The sequence below is a fragment of the Pollachius pollachius genome, assembly GCF_949987615.1.
Source record: "Pollachius pollachius genome assembly, chromosome: 20".
Lineage (NCBI taxonomy): Eukaryota > Metazoa > Chordata > Actinopteri > Gadiformes > Gadidae > Pollachius > Pollachius pollachius.
In genome coordinates this window covers 15,985,531-16,002,981 of record NC_136953.1, presented here as the reverse complement: position 1 = coordinate 16,002,981, position 17,451 = coordinate 15,985,531, and the positions used below count along the sequence as shown (strand labels likewise).

Below are 17,451 nucleotides of genomic sequence, written 5' to 3'. Positions count from 1 at the left end.
CGACATGTTATTTTGATCGATGCGTTCCCCTTCGATACGGCACATACGCTCTCCGGAAACCGTTTGCGTGTACTTTATCGGACACGTGCGTAGAACCGTCGCCATTGAAGCGCAGCATGAAAAGAAACCCCAAGAAATCCCACAAACGTAAAATCAAGTTGCCATAGGCATTCCGATATCGGACACCCGAAGTCATGAGATGGTCACGACTCATCCCCAAAGACCTCGGTCCACGAAGGACAGTAGACATCATCTTAGTTCAACATCAACTGCCAGTCTGGGAATCTCCAGTAGCCTTGATTGAAGTTTGTTTTCAACTGTAACGTCTTACAGTCAACAATTAGGGCCACATAGGCTGCGTCTTGTGTCTCTGTGAGTGAATCCCAACTGTCACTGCAAGACGTTGACAGGAGGAGAAACTATTTGTTTGACTCGCCACCATGTCCCTAAATTTAAATTGCACAATGAACATTAGTGTGTTGGGTTGTTGTTCCCCCGGAGAGGCCTTTTATGTGGCATCTCCGGGAGAATGACGGTTCACTCCTCAATCCACCATCTGGGAACATCTTCTTTGTTATGTCTGGGTTTGATATATCAATATAAAAAACAGCATCAGCTTTACTTTGTTGTGCCGGAAAAAAGAGTATAGATAATTTAAGAAATATCCAGAATGCTAGGACAGCCGGACTGCTTTGTCCTTGCTGTCCCTTCACCCAAGCTATTCATTCTTAGACTCATCCGAAGCTCAAAGATCCCTTGATTGATTCTGAAATAATGATGATCAAATAAGACAATGTTACAAAGATCAAACCAGCTGTTTTGAAACATGAAACTCCACCACAGCTGTTTGTTTAAACGTCGGAGGATTCCTAGTGCATGAAATCAGGAAAGATGGCCGCTCCAACTGTCATTGTGTACCCCCCTAACGTGTGAATGTTGTGCGTGTGGTTGCCATGTTCTACTGTGTGTTCCTGTAGGGGTTGCCAGGTCTCTCCACACTGGCTGCTTTGCACAGCAACCAAATCCTGACCGTCAAGGTTTGTCAGTGGAAATGCCCCCCAGAGTCGCTTGGTACGACCTGACCCCCTTCCTCCACTCCTAAGCAGCACCCGCTGGACGGACGGACCACCACCCAGGACTAGGATTTAGGGGCTAGGATATGAGATATAAGACCCTAACTCATTCGTCATGACGTTGTTATTCTACATCCACTAACTACCTACCTCCACTGTTAGTTAGGATATTCCACTTTCAGTTTGGTGATTAGGAAAGAAACACACAACACAATGTCCCTGTCATTGTTAAGCAAAGTAAAACAATGTTTTGAGAGACAATTCAAGACCAAAAAATCCTTAACTGACCTGATCCGATCTCATTGGCCCAGCCCAAACCCTTCCAAGACGCCATCACTGGCCCCTAATGAGTGACTCATAGTTCACTAACCGTTGTCCCACTGAAGGCTACTAGTCCCACCAGTGATAAACCCTAGACGGCCGATACACAGGTCGGGTGGGTGGAGGTGGGTGGAGGTGGGTGGGTGGGTGGAGGTGGTGGAGGGGGTCAGTCACGCCAAGCGCTCGGGGGATGAAGACCACGCTTTCAAAGCGGCAGTGGAGGAGTTCCCGCTTTCTTTCTCCCCCCCATCATGTCTCCCCTCGCCTGTAGCCCCCCTCAGGGAGTAACTATGGACAGAGGTCCTCAGAATACCACCACCACTTGACATGGGGCTGATGAGGAGCAAAGAAGGTGTGGATTTCTCCACCCCCCCCCCCGGTGAAAGCGTGGTCTGGGCTCCATGGGGGACAAGTGTTTTCTAACGTGATTCTGTTTTCTCTCTGCCCTTTTCATTTTGTTTTTGCCAATGCCTTCCACCTTCCTCCTTGCTCTTCATCTGGGACCTCATGCTTCTCCTCCAACCTTCTCTCACCTCTGACCTGCGACCTCTCGTCCTCTCGTCCTCACCTGCTCAGATGGTTTTCCCTAAGATCAATCATGGCTTTCTTTCCGCTGACCAGCAGCTCATTAAGCGACGTCTCATTAAGGTAGTAGTGGCCTTTGACCTTTGCTCCTTTTCCCTCCCTTTCCTCCACCTCACCCGGGTGTCCGGTCTCACCCCGGTCTCACCCCGGTCTCACCCCGGTCTCTCCCCGGTCTCACCCCGGTCTGCTGATGATCTCTCCCCCCGCCTTAGCCATTCCTACTTTAGCCTGCATGCAAGCCTCTTAAGAAGCACCCGTTAAAACCCCTTCAAAGTCGACTCCTTTATCTTTATTTATTCATGAAACTGATTGTGTTGTTGTGTCAATGAAATCATGAATTGCTGTTTCATCAGTCGAGGGTGTAATTAGGTTTTATAATAACGGGCGCTCGTGATGTATCTATCTATATAAACACCATGCTATTGTGGGCTAACTGCTCAGTGGCTGCCAATAGGAGTGCATGCCTGGATATATGGTTATTACAGTCATAATCTCGGCAAAGTTTTCTCCATGGCGACGCCATTAGACGACAGAACTTATCAACGGCGTCCGACCACACCCCTGTTGCCGTGCCCGTTATCTCGACACCCTTCATAGCATCACCATGACGACACAGAGCCCCCGGCCTCTGTGGAGTCCCACCGTGACAGAGTAACCATGTCCGGGCGGTCTCTACACAGGGAGACCAGGGCCAGGCCGGATCACCTGGACCCCCGGGGCCTCCGGGCCCCCCAGGACCACGAGGACCCCCCGGAGACACGGGCAAGGACGGGCCCCGGGGCGTGGCGGGTGTACCGGTGAGTCCCGCCGTGTGTGTGTGTGTGTGTATGTGTGTGTGTGTGTGTGTTATTAACGGTGTGTCTGTCCTGGTGCGACCCTTCAGAAGGGCTGGAGAGGGTTTGACAGTGTGGGGCGGGCGGTTTAAGGCGGTGGGCCCAGAGAGGGCAGGGAGTGGCCCCGCTGGAAACCACCTTGGCATGGGAACCGGGGCTGGAAAGCCGGTTTAATGAATGCATGGCAGGCTAAGCTACACAGCTCTGGCCCTAATATCTTTTAGTGACTCCAGCATTAGAAGAAGGCCCCTGAGAACATGCCTTTCGCATGGATGTGTGTGTTTACACGCTTGGGCTTTCAGGGGGAAAAAAGCTGGGAAAAAACGGGTAACCCTTTCCATATGCCGGCCCTGTCACAGGCCTCACTCTAATTTATGTGCACCCTGATTACGGTAGAGGCTCTCGCCGAGAAAAGACCTCGCGGCTTGTCGATTATGTCCCGCCGTTAAAACAGCGAGACTCCCTCCCGGGGGCTGCAGGGTTGATCTCTGTTCTCCTGGCCACACCGGCTCTGGCAGCGCAGGAAATATTAACTGTTGTTTATTCACTCCCCTCCAACGTTTTGATCCCTTGCTGGTTTTTGTTGTTCTTTCCCCAACACCCCAACATCTTCCAATCGGTCGTTTCGCACCGGTTGTTTGGTTGCAGCGCTTTTCCAAGAGATTAAGATCTCTCTTTCTAGTTCTGGTTCTACCTTTGGAGCAGCATGTGGCTCAGGAGGTGGAGCGGGTTGGCTGGTAACCGCAAAGTTGCTAGTTCGATCCACGGAGTGTCGAGGTGTCCCTGAGCACGACACCTCAACCTGACTGCTCCTTGCAAGGTTAGGCAGTATTGTAAAGCGCATTGAGTGGCCGCTGGCAAACCTCCACCACCACCACCTCCATCACCTCATCCACCCTTCTGCCGCTCATCAGTCCGGTGAAGAACGGCAGAAGTGTGTCTCGATGTGACAGGAGCGAGGGAGGAATGGAGCGATGTTCCCGCTATGATTTTGGCAGATGCTCTTTGGGTTTAGGCGTAGTCTTGTCTGCTCTGCCAACCCCTGAACTAGGAGAGGGACTTTCTATGAAGGTAATTGGCGACGGCACTGAAGGCTACAGGTGACTCAGCCAAGGAGTCACGTCATGGCTAAGAGCCAGCCAACGTTGAGATCTGAGTGGCTCGTTAAAATACTGCAATTAAAACTCTCAAATGGGAATTATAATCACAATGGGTACGCGTGTCGTTTTCTGTAAATGCTGCGACAAGTTGCATTTTAAAACTGTAGACTCCCAGACTGCAGGGTTCCCTACAATATTGTTCACATCTCAACCCTGTTCCTATTAATTGTGTTTTTGCTCTCCCATCAGGGCGATCCAGGAACGCCGGGAGAAGTTGGACCGATGGTGAGCACACATACCTTTGATTTGATTCACATTATGTTTGAAAGGTTCAGCACAATATGGCCACACTGATTAGGATAACAAGGTTGTTTTAAAGTTTACACAGTGGAGGGTTTGGGGGGGGGGGGGGGGTGGCGAGAGAGGATTCTGTTTTAACTCTTACTGGAAACGTGTTGATCCATTTTGTGTCGTTTTACATTTGTTCCGTGAATGGTTGGTGTCCCAGCTGCTTATGCCAAACTCGCCCCGAGACACAAAGATGGTCCCAAATCAATCTCGCCATACGCATGGAGGCTCTTTTATACCGATTTATAAATGAGGATTTACGTCCGTGAAGATATGGTTTTACAGGTTTAAAAATTATATAATTGTTGGGGGTTTCAGTTTAAATGCTCTGGGTAAAGTAACTATGGCCGGGATGTAACTTGACGAAATCTATCCTATTAATACCAATAACAACTCAAAAGTGCGTAGATAAATAAGCTATAAAACCGATGAACTGTACTTCAGTGCATACAACAGAGTTTTTATGTAACTTTACTTTGGTTTCGCACTAACCCAATAGAGCTTTAAGCTCTAAACATAAAAAGAAAAATGGGCAAGATATTCAAATACCATTATTTCCATCCTAAAAACTAAATTAATATTCTGACTGAAAAAACACATGAACACGGATGATGACGTGCGATTATCAGAAGTGTATCCTTGATACGATGTGAGGTTTCAGGGGCCGTCAGAGGGGCTGTTAAAAGTGAGGAACCACAGCGTAATAGAAGGATGAACGCCGTGAGTAATTGGCACGGAGACAAGGGAGAAAAAAGACAGCGAGCTTCCTCGACGGGATGAATAAAGGATTGACTGAGGATCATCCTCAGAGTGAATTACATGAATCATCACTCCCACTCTATCCTTCCTATAAGAGTTAGTGCGATGTCTATTACGCCGCCTTTTTTATAAGACTTTGATTTGGAATGTACACGATGTCGCTCCCCCAAAAGCACCGACGGTGAAACTCGTAAGAGTTATGTTAACGACGTTGCGACTCTTAATTGAAGTGCTAAGTGGTTGCGCGGAAGCCGGGGGATTCGGCAATAATGTATAAGCTGCCAAGAGAAGGACGATTAGCAGATTAGGATGCTGCATATTTGGAAACGAAATAAAAAGTAAGCCAGCCAGGAGTAGACACCCTTCAGCGGCTCGGAGAAGCAAACGGATTCAAAGTAACAGACGAGGAGCGATGTAAACGCAGCGCCTCTCCATCTCCATCGTCTCCTCTCCGGAGGGGAGCCTGAGGTGGGGGTCTCAGGGGGAGTTCCCGGGCAAACATTTGATTCCCGGTGTTTCGCCGGCGGGACCTGAGCGGGTGCCTACTTGACTGAGCTCAGGGTGGTGTTTTCTTTCCTTTTCATGTCGATGCTATTGTTAAAGAGGCAAACGTAGATTCCAGAGTTTCCCAACAGTTGTCCAGAACACATGCTGCTGGTTAGACGGATTACGCCTTCGTGGGGAAACGGGGGGCAGCCGGGGTGGGAGGAGGAGGAGGAGAAGAGGAGGGGAGGAGGAGGAGGAGGAGAGGAGGAGGGGGAAGAGGAGGAGGAGAAGAGGAGGGGAGGGGGAGGGGGAGGAGGAGGAGGAGAGGAGGAGGGGGAAGAGGAGGAGGAGGAGAAGAGGAGGAGGAGGAGAAGAGGGGGGGAGGAGAGGAGGGGGAGGAAGAGGAGGAGGAGGAGGAGAGGAGGGGGAGGAGGAGAGGAGGGGGAGGAGGAGAAGAGGAGGGGGAGGAGAAGAGGAGGGGGAGGAGGAGGAGGGGGTTGAGGAGGAGGAGGAGAGAAAGAAGAAGCAGACGACGAATAAGGAGAAAGAGAAGAAGGGGTAGAGAGAGAGTTAGAAGAAGAAGAAGAAGAAGAAGAAGAAGAAGAAGAAGAAGAAGCAGAAGAAGAATAGGGGGAACAAAAATGAAATATGTGCAGGACCACATTGAGAACCATCATTGCCATCAGGTCTCCCTGGGGTCGATTGTAGGATCCCCAGCCCAGGAAGGTGGCATGCAGCCTCGCAGGCAGTTTTGGTGTAGGACTTGGAATGTGTTTCAGGAGGCAGAGTGTGGAACGTCAGTGGGGTATTGTTTGTGGCACTCCATCCGTAACTGAGACAACAGCCTCCCATCTGCTCCCTGGTGTATGGGCCCGTCCCGCCGTGGGGAAAAAGGGCTCCTCTCACGTCTCCCTTCCTCTTCCAGGCTCACCCAAAATGCCCTTCCCTTACCATTGGCATGTCTGATTCTTATCCCCTTAGTTTGACTTTGTCGTATGTCAGTATAGCAAGTGAAACCTTTGATGGTAATCCGCCCATGAAATTAAGTTAACTTTAATGCAACCGCTAAACATGAGGACCAAACATGTGTATAAATGGTTCAAGAAAGGGTTTGAAGTGCAAGTCTTAAGTGGGAATAGGCCCCTAAAGCACAATGTCAGTTTTTTTTTTTATTTCCAACATCCCCAATTAAACGACTAAGAGAGCCTCAGTTTTTTTACGTATTACCTGTCTGGGGAACGGCATGTAGAAAGAAACGTTAATTTCGTACATTGTTGTCCAAAGAACTATTTCCCCGTCGTATGCTATCATATTTTCCTCGTCAACTCATCTGCGTTAAGGAAAGACAAGGCACAGGAACTGAACAAGCCTCCTGCATTCAAAGTTCCTTCCGTACCCCCACATCTGTCTCCCGGTCTCCCTACATAGATGTTTTATTCGGGAAAAACGTAATAGTTGAACAATGGTGAGGTTGTATGGCAGAGGTCACGACAGAGGTCACGACAGAGGTCACGGCAGAGGACCCTGGCATCAGATCCGCAGGCCCTCCTTCCGCCGCTGGCTAGACAGAGAACACTTTGGTTTGTTTGGCAGCGGACCAAACCTCCTGGTACTCTGGTCTGGCCTTTAAAGTGCAAATTGACCTAATTTCCGGAGGCTTCCTAAGCCCCTACTCCAAACCCGGGCCCATTCACTCACTGCGGCCGTACGACTGACCCAAGTGTAAAGGCTCATTAAAAAACCAACTGCTGCTAATCGTTTTTCAAGATAGGGAGGTTCATCTGAGTGGTGTGTGTGTGTGTGGAACAAACTGCAACGGTTCGGATTACCGAGACTCGAACGAAAGTCTTCAAACCTTTGTTCCGACATACTTAAAGTTAAAGTTAACAGATCGTGGATACTATCAGGCAATAACAGAGCAACTATTTTCAAACGTCATAGCCACATTAAAATATGTACTCTTGTTCACATATGTGACATAATGAAACAAAACCAAAAATAATCTTTAGGATGATAGAACGTTATCACTGCCCGGGACTCCGAATGCTGGGCTGGAGAGCCGAGGGCTTAGCTGGGGCCCTTGGCTCTCTGAAGACATTTCTTTCAGCGGCCGGTAGCACTGGAGTGCTCTCAGATGTAGCCAGCCTCATTAGCGCTCCGGCGAGCGGCACATGCTCCCACATAGCTAGCGGGGTCGTAAACATGTTTACCCGGCCCCCTTCAGGAACGCTAACAAAGGCTTTCAGGGCGGGGGGAAAACGGCAGGGAATATTTCTGGTGGCTTAGCTGGTTTGTTGAAGACCGGTTGCGTTTTTCGTTGAGGTTCCTTTAATCAGAGCAGACGCACGTTAAAGTCACCGCAACCGTTGGTGCATGGTGCTTAACGCGCAGACCTGTGATGGCACGGTATGCTGACATAGACCTCGCCCATTACAGGCTCACCCAGACACCCATAAGACACCCATACCTGTCCTCCACAGCGGTTTCAGAGGAGGGATAATTGTATTCATCTCGTCAATGGTTGTGCTTGGCATGTCTGGGCTTGTGGGTAAAAGCATCTTTATTTAGTTAACGGCTTAACGAACACCGGGTGGGACTTCACTGCGAGATGAGCGTGTTTCCGTGTGCCATACACAGTAGGCCCCGCGAGTTTTGTACCAAACAACATAACAGCCCGACACAGCAGCAGAAATACCAAGGCGCTCTGAGCTGCACTTGAAGTCTGCGACTGGCCCGGGCCCAGGCCCCCCCCAGAGGAGCCAAACGGCATCACGGGGGACCCTGTACTCGCAGCGAGAGAAACGTCAGTTCGCAATAAGTGTCACCCAAGCAGAAAGCCGTAAATAAACGGGTGCGGTTTGGCCGCATCGGCGCGCGATAATGCACAGCAACGGAAATAGAGAGAAGTGTTGGGGAAGTTTTTCTCTTGACACTCTTGTTTCAGCTCTGGTGACAAACGAGGGTGATGATTGGAGCTTTCGGGCCCAATGTGTCAGTTTAAGTATTAAGTGTACCTCCCGGTACTTAAGACTTATGTTCCTTACATTATTCCACATATTAATCTCGTTCGTCTGGTTAAATATAGACTGAAACTTCAAACCTAAAAACAGACCTGGGAATAGTTAGACCGATCGAGAACATGTTTCAGTTACAAATAAGTAACTAAGACAGAAGTCTGCATGTGATAAATCTTTTTTTTATTTGTTCAGGCAAAAAAGCCTTTTTTCAGTCTCAGCCCTGATTAGTGAATGGAAAGCACACTGTTGTTTTTTTCCTCCTTTTGTTTGAGAGTAAAACAAGGGCTGGATTGTGATACACTTTGCCCCGAAGCGTTGGTGTTCACTTTGTGAAACCCTGCCAGTAAATGAACCGTTGACTCTGTAATGTGTGGAAATTGGGTTATTTAAACTCACACTGACTCCCTAACCCTTATGTTTTTCTCCCTTTTTCTCCACCCAACTCTTCAACCGCAATCGCCCTCTCTCCTCCAACACCACCACCACCACAACCACCACAACCACCACCTCCACCACCACCCACACAACCACCACCAACACAACCACCACCACCCCCTTCACCACCCCTTCTACCTCCAACGCAACCACCACCACCACCGCCATCACCTCCACCTTCACCAACTCGTCGACGAAGGGACCCGAGGGAGGCATGGTAGGTTCTGATGTTTTTTATGTTTCGTGTGTTTTCTGGGTTTGATTGTGTCTGCCGTAACAGAACCGGTAGTTTGTGCAGTTCCTTCAGCGAGAATAAAAGCACTTCCACCAAAGGACCCGCAGACGTGGCAACCAGGGGGATCAAATACAAAAAGAAAACTGTCAAAAACTAACATCGGCCGTGAAATACAACTCTGCTCGTATTCAAAGACGGGGAGTTAGCTCTCCCCCGAGGTGACCGTGCAAACAAAGAGAGACTCGAGATGGGGGAGTGGAGGGGGGGGGGACAGGGATTGACAACAGACAGGCTTCCTCTAAAGTGCACAAGGGGCGCAGGCTCTCGGCTCCTAGCGCTTAGCGCCGAGCCGCTAGCCTAGCTCCTAGCCTAGCGCTGATGCAGGCAGCAGATGGTGGCCCCGTGGCGCCCGGCCATCAGGTAGCTGCCGGTGTTTGTTCAGCGTAACCCGAGCAGACACTTCCTGTCTGCGCCTGTCGCCCGTCTGGGAGTCCTCCCGCCGGTGCTAGGGGTCAGGGGTCGGCGATGACACACACCGGGTGTGTGTCATCGCCAGGAGAGCCCCAGGCCCCTGAGTGTGCTGAGGGGCCCCCGACCGGCAGAACACTCAGGGGCCGTTGATACCGTCCAGGCATGGATGCCTGTACGGTATCAACGGTTTTAACTGTTTAGCGTTTCATCACCGTGGCGATGTTTTGCAGTGATTGTTCGGAAGGCGCCAGGCGTCCCGAAGTCTCGTCTGAATTAGAGAAACTTGCTGCGTGTCTAAAATCAAGGAGCTTAATGAACTGGCCAGTGTATCGAAGAGCAGACGCGTCGCGTGAGTCACGGTTCACACCGCTTTGTTTTATGACTCAGACAAAACATCGGAACTAAATACAAACACAAGGCCGAGGCGGGATCTGATGAACGTTCGGATGTCGCAGATTATCATTTGAACCGCAACAATCTGATGAATCATGAACTCTTTCCCCATGACTCCCATGAACAGATGCTCCTGTTGTTCCCCCTTGTCTTCTCCTCCTTCCCCTCCTCCTTCTGTAATCTGAACCTGAATCGGGTGTGGGCTCGCTGTGGGGGATATTCGGTCGTTTTCTCCATTACCTGTATCCTCATCCATCACTTTGTGTGCGCATTAGAAATAATAAGATGACAAGGTGTTTGTTCTGGGCGGGGGTGTTGAGATGTGACGGGGCTGTCAGACAGAGGCTGAGTGGAGCGTTGGAAGCCATTTGTCAGTGTGTGCTTCAGACCGGCGGAGCTGGAGATGAATTGCCTCTGCGCTATCGATTAGTTCATACCGCGGTTTACGGATGGAAAATTACCCAGTTAAGAAGGCTAAAACGTACCCTTAATAGAGCAGTCATTCGTTTATTTATTTATTAGTTATTAGTTATTTGAGGATATAGATGTATGTCAACCCTCTATCACAGATTTGAGCTTGATGTAGTAACAGCACGGTTTAAATCTACAAACTGATTTAGACTTCATTATACTACTTTAGTGTACTAATCTAGACTTGCTACTTTCCATGCAAGTCTGCCTTAAAGGGGGGATTATGCCACCAGGTGTGAGTGTGACTAACCATTACGATGTCACTCAAACGCAGGAAAAGGCAGATTTTCAAACGGCTTACAACGGCTAATCACACCTATGCCTGGCGGCATAATATCAGCCATTTAAACTTCCAACTCCTGTGGTAGTTCAGTCGGTATTGACCGTTCTCCGTCGCTGTGTTTCAGGGTTTATTAGGACCGCCAGGGCTCCCTGGTAACGATGGACAAAAGGTGAGCTCATTTGTTAATATATACTGTAAAGTTATAGATGGATGGATATAGATCATGTATAGATAGATATCGATTAAGTAAAGATAGATAGATAGATAGATAGATAGATAGATAGATAGATAGATAGATAGATAGATAGATAGATAGATAGATAGATAGATAGATCATGTATAGATAGATATAGATTATGTATCTGTGTACAGATAGACAGAGAGATAATTAATAGTTAGAAGATAGAGATTGTTGAATGTATATTAGGATATCTCCTGGACCTCTGCGTGCGACATGAAGGAAAGGAAAGTCCACACAACACATCACAACTTTCCCCAAAAGTATTTCTACCTCGGGAAGACGTGCTTTCCGGTGCTTTCCCTCTCTCCCCAGGGCTCGCACCGGCTCGGCTTCATTTAGTTTGGTGCCAAAGTGACCCTCGATGCCCCTGAGCCCGTGGGGATTCAGACAATTTCCGAACCACTATCCCCATTTAGCAGGCCCTCTCCAGGGCTGCATTCCCCGTGCCGGTATGAGTCCCGCGGGGAATGGAGCCCAGGGGCTCCTCACACATCCCCTCATCCATCTCTGCCATGCGGGGAGAGAAAGGAAAAGCAGATGTACCGCGCAACCAGAAACAAACAAGCCCAAACAGAGGAGCTTATCGTTGAGTACCGACCGAGAGAACAAAAGAAGGCAGGAGTGTGTAGGGAAGTCTCGGTGGAGAGGGGGATGAGGCAGAGGGAACAATCGCAGAGGGACAATCTTTCCAGTCGGCCGCGTGTCTCCGTCTCGGAGATACAAAGAGACGCAGTGTGTGCCCCGCGCTTAATGGGAACCAGAGAGAGAGATGTTTCGTTTCAAAGTGAAAGCTCGCCGCGTGCTCCCTCTCTCTCTCTCTCTCTCTCTCCCCCCCCCCCCCCCCCCCAATGCTTGTGTTACGACGGCCGTTGCCAGCAACCTCATGAAATGAAACTCTAAAAAGCGATATGTTATAAAGCAGAATTTGTCACGGTGTGTAGGCACGGCTCATGTGGAAAGTTCAACATTCAAACAGTTGGAACCACCAGCCCCCCCCCCCCCCCCCCCCCCCCCCCCCCATCGGGACGGTTGATAAAGTCCACACATGCAAACCGTACCGCAGACTTTCAGTTGTTTTTCAACGACATTGTTTCAAAAGAGGCGCCATCGTACGCTGAGCACAGGTGTCGCTCATCACACAAATCAAAGGGCTGTGCATGTGTTGTGCCACAGCGCTGGTGGTAGACTTACCTTAACTTATCTCCACTGGTCCAGTCTGCCGACCCTTAATGAGTGTGATAAGAGGCACCTGTGTGTTCAAGGTGTACGCCTCTGTGAAAAGAGTCTGGCTGCGTTCCAACTTGCTTTTTTGCTTTTAGAACGTACCGCGGCTAACCTTACTCAGTAGTTACTGTTGCACACAGTCTGCGTACTGTTGGGGACTATCTACAGGTGAAGTCACTGATTAGCACACCTGTAGTGCCGCCCAGGTGTCTTCTGCTGCAGAGGATTGTGGGTAAGAAGAGCCTAAATCATGCTAGCACACGAGCGGATGTAGTTCAACATCCTGTTTTTTTTGGCAAACTGCGTTTCCCGTACTATGTATTGGATAATACTATATCTGGCGTTTTAAATAGTAGGGTGGTATAGGTATTGAAATATATTTGGTATATTTCGATTTCCTTCGATTTGCACATGAATACGACCGGCCTTTGTTGAACTTGAAGGTCAGGAAATGAATGTTATTCTTAGTGGCCAATATCACTCTGACAATTGCTGAATTGAAATCACAATGGGATTGGAAATGTATTCGTGGAGGTTTGGCTTCACGCACTTCTTTAGGGCCGATAGAATCCCAAAGCACCAAGCAATCGATACGTAAACTGGGATAGCGCATAGTAAATGGTGCTGCAGGCTAGAACCACAGCTGTTAACCCTGTCTGTCCCTTATCAGGTCAAGACTGCCGCCTTCACCGCCCGTCTCCTGAGGCGATGTTATCACCCAAACTTGAACTTTGCTAAGGTTATCTTTATCAAGGAGCAGTGAACCATCACGGACACTAGGTCTGTGGTGGGACTGGAACGCACACTGACCTTATCCATTGTGTGTGTGTGTGTGTGTGTGTGTGTGTGTGTGTGTGTGTGTGTGTGTGGGCCTGTGTGTGTTCGTCTGTGTGCCTGTTCGTGTGTGTCTCTGTGCGTGTCTGGATGTCTCTCTGTGTATCTGTGTGTGTGTGTGTGTGTGTGTGTGTGTGTGTGTGTGTGTGTGTGTGTGTTCGTCTGTGTCTGTGTGTGTGTCTGGATGTCTCTCTGTGTATCTGTGTGTGTGTGTGTGTGTTTGTGTCTGTCTCTGTCTGTGTGTGTGTGTGTTTATCTGTGTGTGTGTGTGTGTGTGTGTGTGTGTGTGTGTGTGTGTGTGTGTGTGTGTGTGTGTGTGTCCATAGGGAGATATCGGAACCTCAGGAATGAACGGTGTCGACGGCTCCAAGGTTCGTTGCATTATTTATTATTGGGTCAAACTCAGGGCAGCCATTATCTGATTGTTTTTGTGTTCAGCCTATTCTTTCATTTTGTTCCCTCCTCAAGGAGAATCGTTTGACTCAAAGAAGGTCATTATCTAGTTCAGGATTTACTTCTTCCCCTTTACAGCTGCAGGACTCTTTATTTAAATCCTTCACTCATTTAACAAGTCACACATTCTCCTCCGTCGACATCTTTATGCAATTGTGGTTACATTGCATCCAATTTGTCGCATCATTTCAACAATGAATGGAAACGAGGCGAGAATGAGAACACACCAAACACTGAAAATGACCCGAGGCTGAACTGTGCTGAAACAACGTGGTTAAAACACACCCTCTTGTCAATTAGTCTGCATTCAGTGTGCATCGACGTCTAGATTACAACCTGATCGCCTCTTAAGGCCCCGTTTGACACCCCCATACATCACGCCACAGAGGGGCAGCTGAAACCAGAGTCTGCCTCGGAGGGGAAACCTAACATGAATCTAACCCCTAGATACCATCTGACCCTCAGCGTAGCCAGTAATTCCCTGACTTAACCCAATAGAGCCTTCCTGTGGTTAATTCCCTGTTTTTCTTCCTAACAGGGCGAAATTGGAGAGCAAGGTGAAAAGGTAACGGCCTTACTTCAGATCACGGGACACTGTGCTTCCAGCGCACTGTCCCTCTGCATGTTTACTTACCGGTGACATTTTGTTTATGGCCCCTCATTGTCATCAGACGGAAGCCCCTTTCTCCCCGCTTAGTAACGGCTCCCCATAAAGAAAACCCCTTTGGAAGCGGTTTTATATCCTCCCAACAACGCGGCTCTCTCTCTCTCTCTCTGCTTCGCTCCCGAGGCAGACGGCATCATCGCGTCGACGACTCAGCGACTTTAACGAGTCCCGCCTTGGGCCCGTGGATTTCATTATCTGAGGTTTTATTGGGTCCGAGAAAGAGCAGAAAGGGAAGGAAGGGGAACAAGGCGTTTGGCTAACGGTAGCCCCGCACAATGGCTGCTCTGTGCTCGCTGCCGGGCCCCCGCGATCGACCCTGCGGTCTTTATAGCCCTGACCGCTTTGTGTTTTCTGTGCTTCGCCGTTTTATCGGACGGTCGAGAACGCGCGAGAGGTGATGAGAGGATCACCGTGACGACGCAGATTCAGGAGAGTGGAGCGAAGCTGGCGATGACTCGCTTAGACTCTCGTGGGGGGGATGGGGGGGACTGAAAAACAGAAAACTGTGGAAATCGTCAGTGGCCTCCGTCATCCCGTGGTTGGAGGGGTTCTCTACAGACGCGTGTTATTATCATTACTGCACATTAGCCGGTGCCGCTCTCCGCGCCATATGCCGTTTGTCAGGCACTGACCGGGGGGGATACCGTCGAGCTTCTCTGGCAACGCATCTGTCCGCCAGATGCCTCCCGCCGCTTCACTCCAGTCGGATCCGACAGTGTCGATTGAACAGCAGCTCCGTTGTGGCAATGAGTTTGTTTTTAGTTTTTGCGAAACTAACGACAGAGCGTTTTCTGCCTTTACTTTAATAGACATATTCTTCGTAATTCTGTGCTCTGTCTGAAACTAATGTCCGTCTGTTTTATAACTGACTTCTCCTCTCGTGTGACGTTACAGGGCGACATGGGAGAGGACGGAATGAAGGGTGACAGCGGGGAAAAGGTTTGTCCACTCACCCCACTCACTGTCCTCACCTTCCTCTCTACTCTCTCCCTCCCTCTCATGACATCCCCCCCCTCACCACCACCACCACCAAGCCACTCCACACTTAATGTCATCCGTCTGAGCGGGAGACATGTGGAGTATGAAAGCGCTCTTTGCTGTGTTACTGCGAGCGGCGGCAGCCGCAGACAAAGCTAGCTTGGCGCTTGGTAGCAGCCACGGACGCCAAAGTAGGGCTAAAGTAGGGTTGTAATTGGCCAGGCTGTAATTGGAGCGCTGTAATTGGCCGGGCTGTTATTGGCCAGGCTGTAATTGGCGGGCTCTAATTGGCCAGGCCGTAATTGGCCAGGCTGTAATTGGCCAGGCCGTTATTGGCCAGGCTGTAATTGGCGCACTGTAATTGGCCAGGCTGTAATTGGCCAGCCTGTAATTGGCCGGGCTGTAGTTGTCCAGATCGTAATTGGCGCACCACCCACGTGCTGCCTCCCCCGGTTGGCCGGCTCCCCCCACGCTAATTTGGGCCCATTTATCAAAAGGACAAGCGAGACAAGTCATGTGATCCGCTGCCGAGGGGGTGAGGGGGAGGGGTTGTAGCCGGACACATGCCTGGAGCGAGAGGCGGTCTGTGATTGGTGGGGAGTTGTTGTGTTGCCATGAGCAAATTGCTGCTCATGGCAGGCATAAACCCAAACACACACTCACGCACGCAGGTACACACGCAGGTACACACACACACACACACACACATACCCACACGCAGGCATGCTCACAGACTCACACACACAAAAGTGCAAGCAATCACACACACACACACACACACACACACACACGAGTGGTTGTGTTGCCATGAGCAAATTGTTGCTCCCGCTGGATTCCGACGATTTGGGCATAATTGTGTTTCCCCGAGGGGGGTTTAGACAGGCGGTACGTGGGACGGTCTGAAAGGGAGATTTATTCCCATCGTTAGCCCTTTTGGTCGGGTTGTTTTAACACTTGGCCGTCTCTAACGGTGGAAAGGTTCAGCGTGTTGGCGTACTCGAACCCGAGCGTGGCGAGCTGGAAATAAGTTTGCTTCGACGTTTGAGTTTGAGTTTGACGGGAAGTGAAACGATGACACGCCGATAAACGGCCGGAATCTAAATTAAATCTAGAGGAATAACTCAACGGCGTCCGCAGAACAGTTCCCACTTCTGCCGGGAAAAACAAAGCCGTGATTAACGGGCCCGGCCTCGCCGTCGAACCGTGGCTGTCAGCGGCGATTGATCGCGGCTCGCCGGCAAAGGACTCTGAAAGTGTCCGGCATGATGGATACCTGCGCTCGGAAAACACACCGCGGCGGAGGCAAGACAGTGGGAGAAACAGACGCTGGAGATCATCTGTGGTCGGCGGGCGCACGGAGAAGAAGGAAAGAAAGGGAAAGCGGAGGAGAGCGATAAAAGTCCCCTTTGATCCGTTCCACCTCGCCGGCAGTAAAAGGCAGAATGTGATGGAGGTTCCGCTCTGCAGGGGAACGGCAGAGGGAGAGCGGGAGTGGAGTGCTGCGGGAAATCAAACCGATGTGTTTGGGGCTGGGGGGTGGGGGGGAATGGATGCCGTTTGGCTTCTCAAAAGCATTCTTGCTCATTAGGGCGAGAAGGAGAAGCTGACCAGAGTTGGATGAAGACGCAGGCTGGAATCGAGATGTAATAGCGACACAAATTGGGGACATTAATGGTAATGATCAGAGTTTGAGCGAGGGAGGGCCAAATGGAGAAGGAAAGAGAGAACGAGAGAGAGAGAGAGAGAGAGAGAGAGAGAGAGAGAGAGAGAGAGAGAGAGAGAGAGAGAGAGAGAGAGAGAGAGAGAGAGAGAGAGAGAGAGAGAGAGAGAGAGAGAGAGAGAGAGAGAGAGAGAGGGAGGGCCAAATGGAGCAGCAGAGAGAGAGCGAGAGTAACAGAGATAATTGTTGCTGATGGGGTAATAAGGAGCTGCAGCAGGCAACGCACACACACATGCATGCAGGCACGCACACACACACACACACGCACACACACACACACACACACACAGCTCCGTGACATGGACATTTGCCATCAGTCTTCCAGATGAATCCCTCCTGAAGCGTTGATCAGCGAGTAGCTCCATGCTGCCTCCCTCAACCCGTGACCTTCCTCCCGTTCGAGGAGATCCCAGGGATTTGTTTCAACCCCCCCCCCCCCACCCCCGTTATAGCCCCCACCGCTGAAGAAGAAGAAATGAAGAAGCTCAAAGAGGGTCATGGCCCCTATTGTCTTCCCCCGTCTG

General features: G+C 50.1%; 1 protein-coding gene across 1 annotated transcript in view; it reads left to right on the top strand.

The window, feature by feature from the left end:
- The window catches only part of col25a1 (collagen type XXV alpha 1 chain), a gene marked incomplete at its 3' end in the record, with an annotated part of 128,701 nt that overhangs the window by 88,856 nt on the left and 22,394 nt on the right, over nucleotides 1-17,451 (top strand). Inside the window, 8 exon segments of the mRNA XM_079758022.1 lie at nucleotides 1,971-2,042; nucleotides 2,660-2,776; nucleotides 4,162-4,197; nucleotides 9,157-9,174; nucleotides 10,935-10,979; nucleotides 13,436-13,480; nucleotides 14,101-14,127; nucleotides 15,124-15,168. Of these exon segments, the coding sequence (XP_079614148.1) occupies nucleotides 1,971-2,042; nucleotides 2,660-2,776; nucleotides 4,162-4,197; nucleotides 9,157-9,174; nucleotides 10,935-10,979; nucleotides 13,436-13,480; nucleotides 14,101-14,127; nucleotides 15,124-15,168 (405 nt within the window).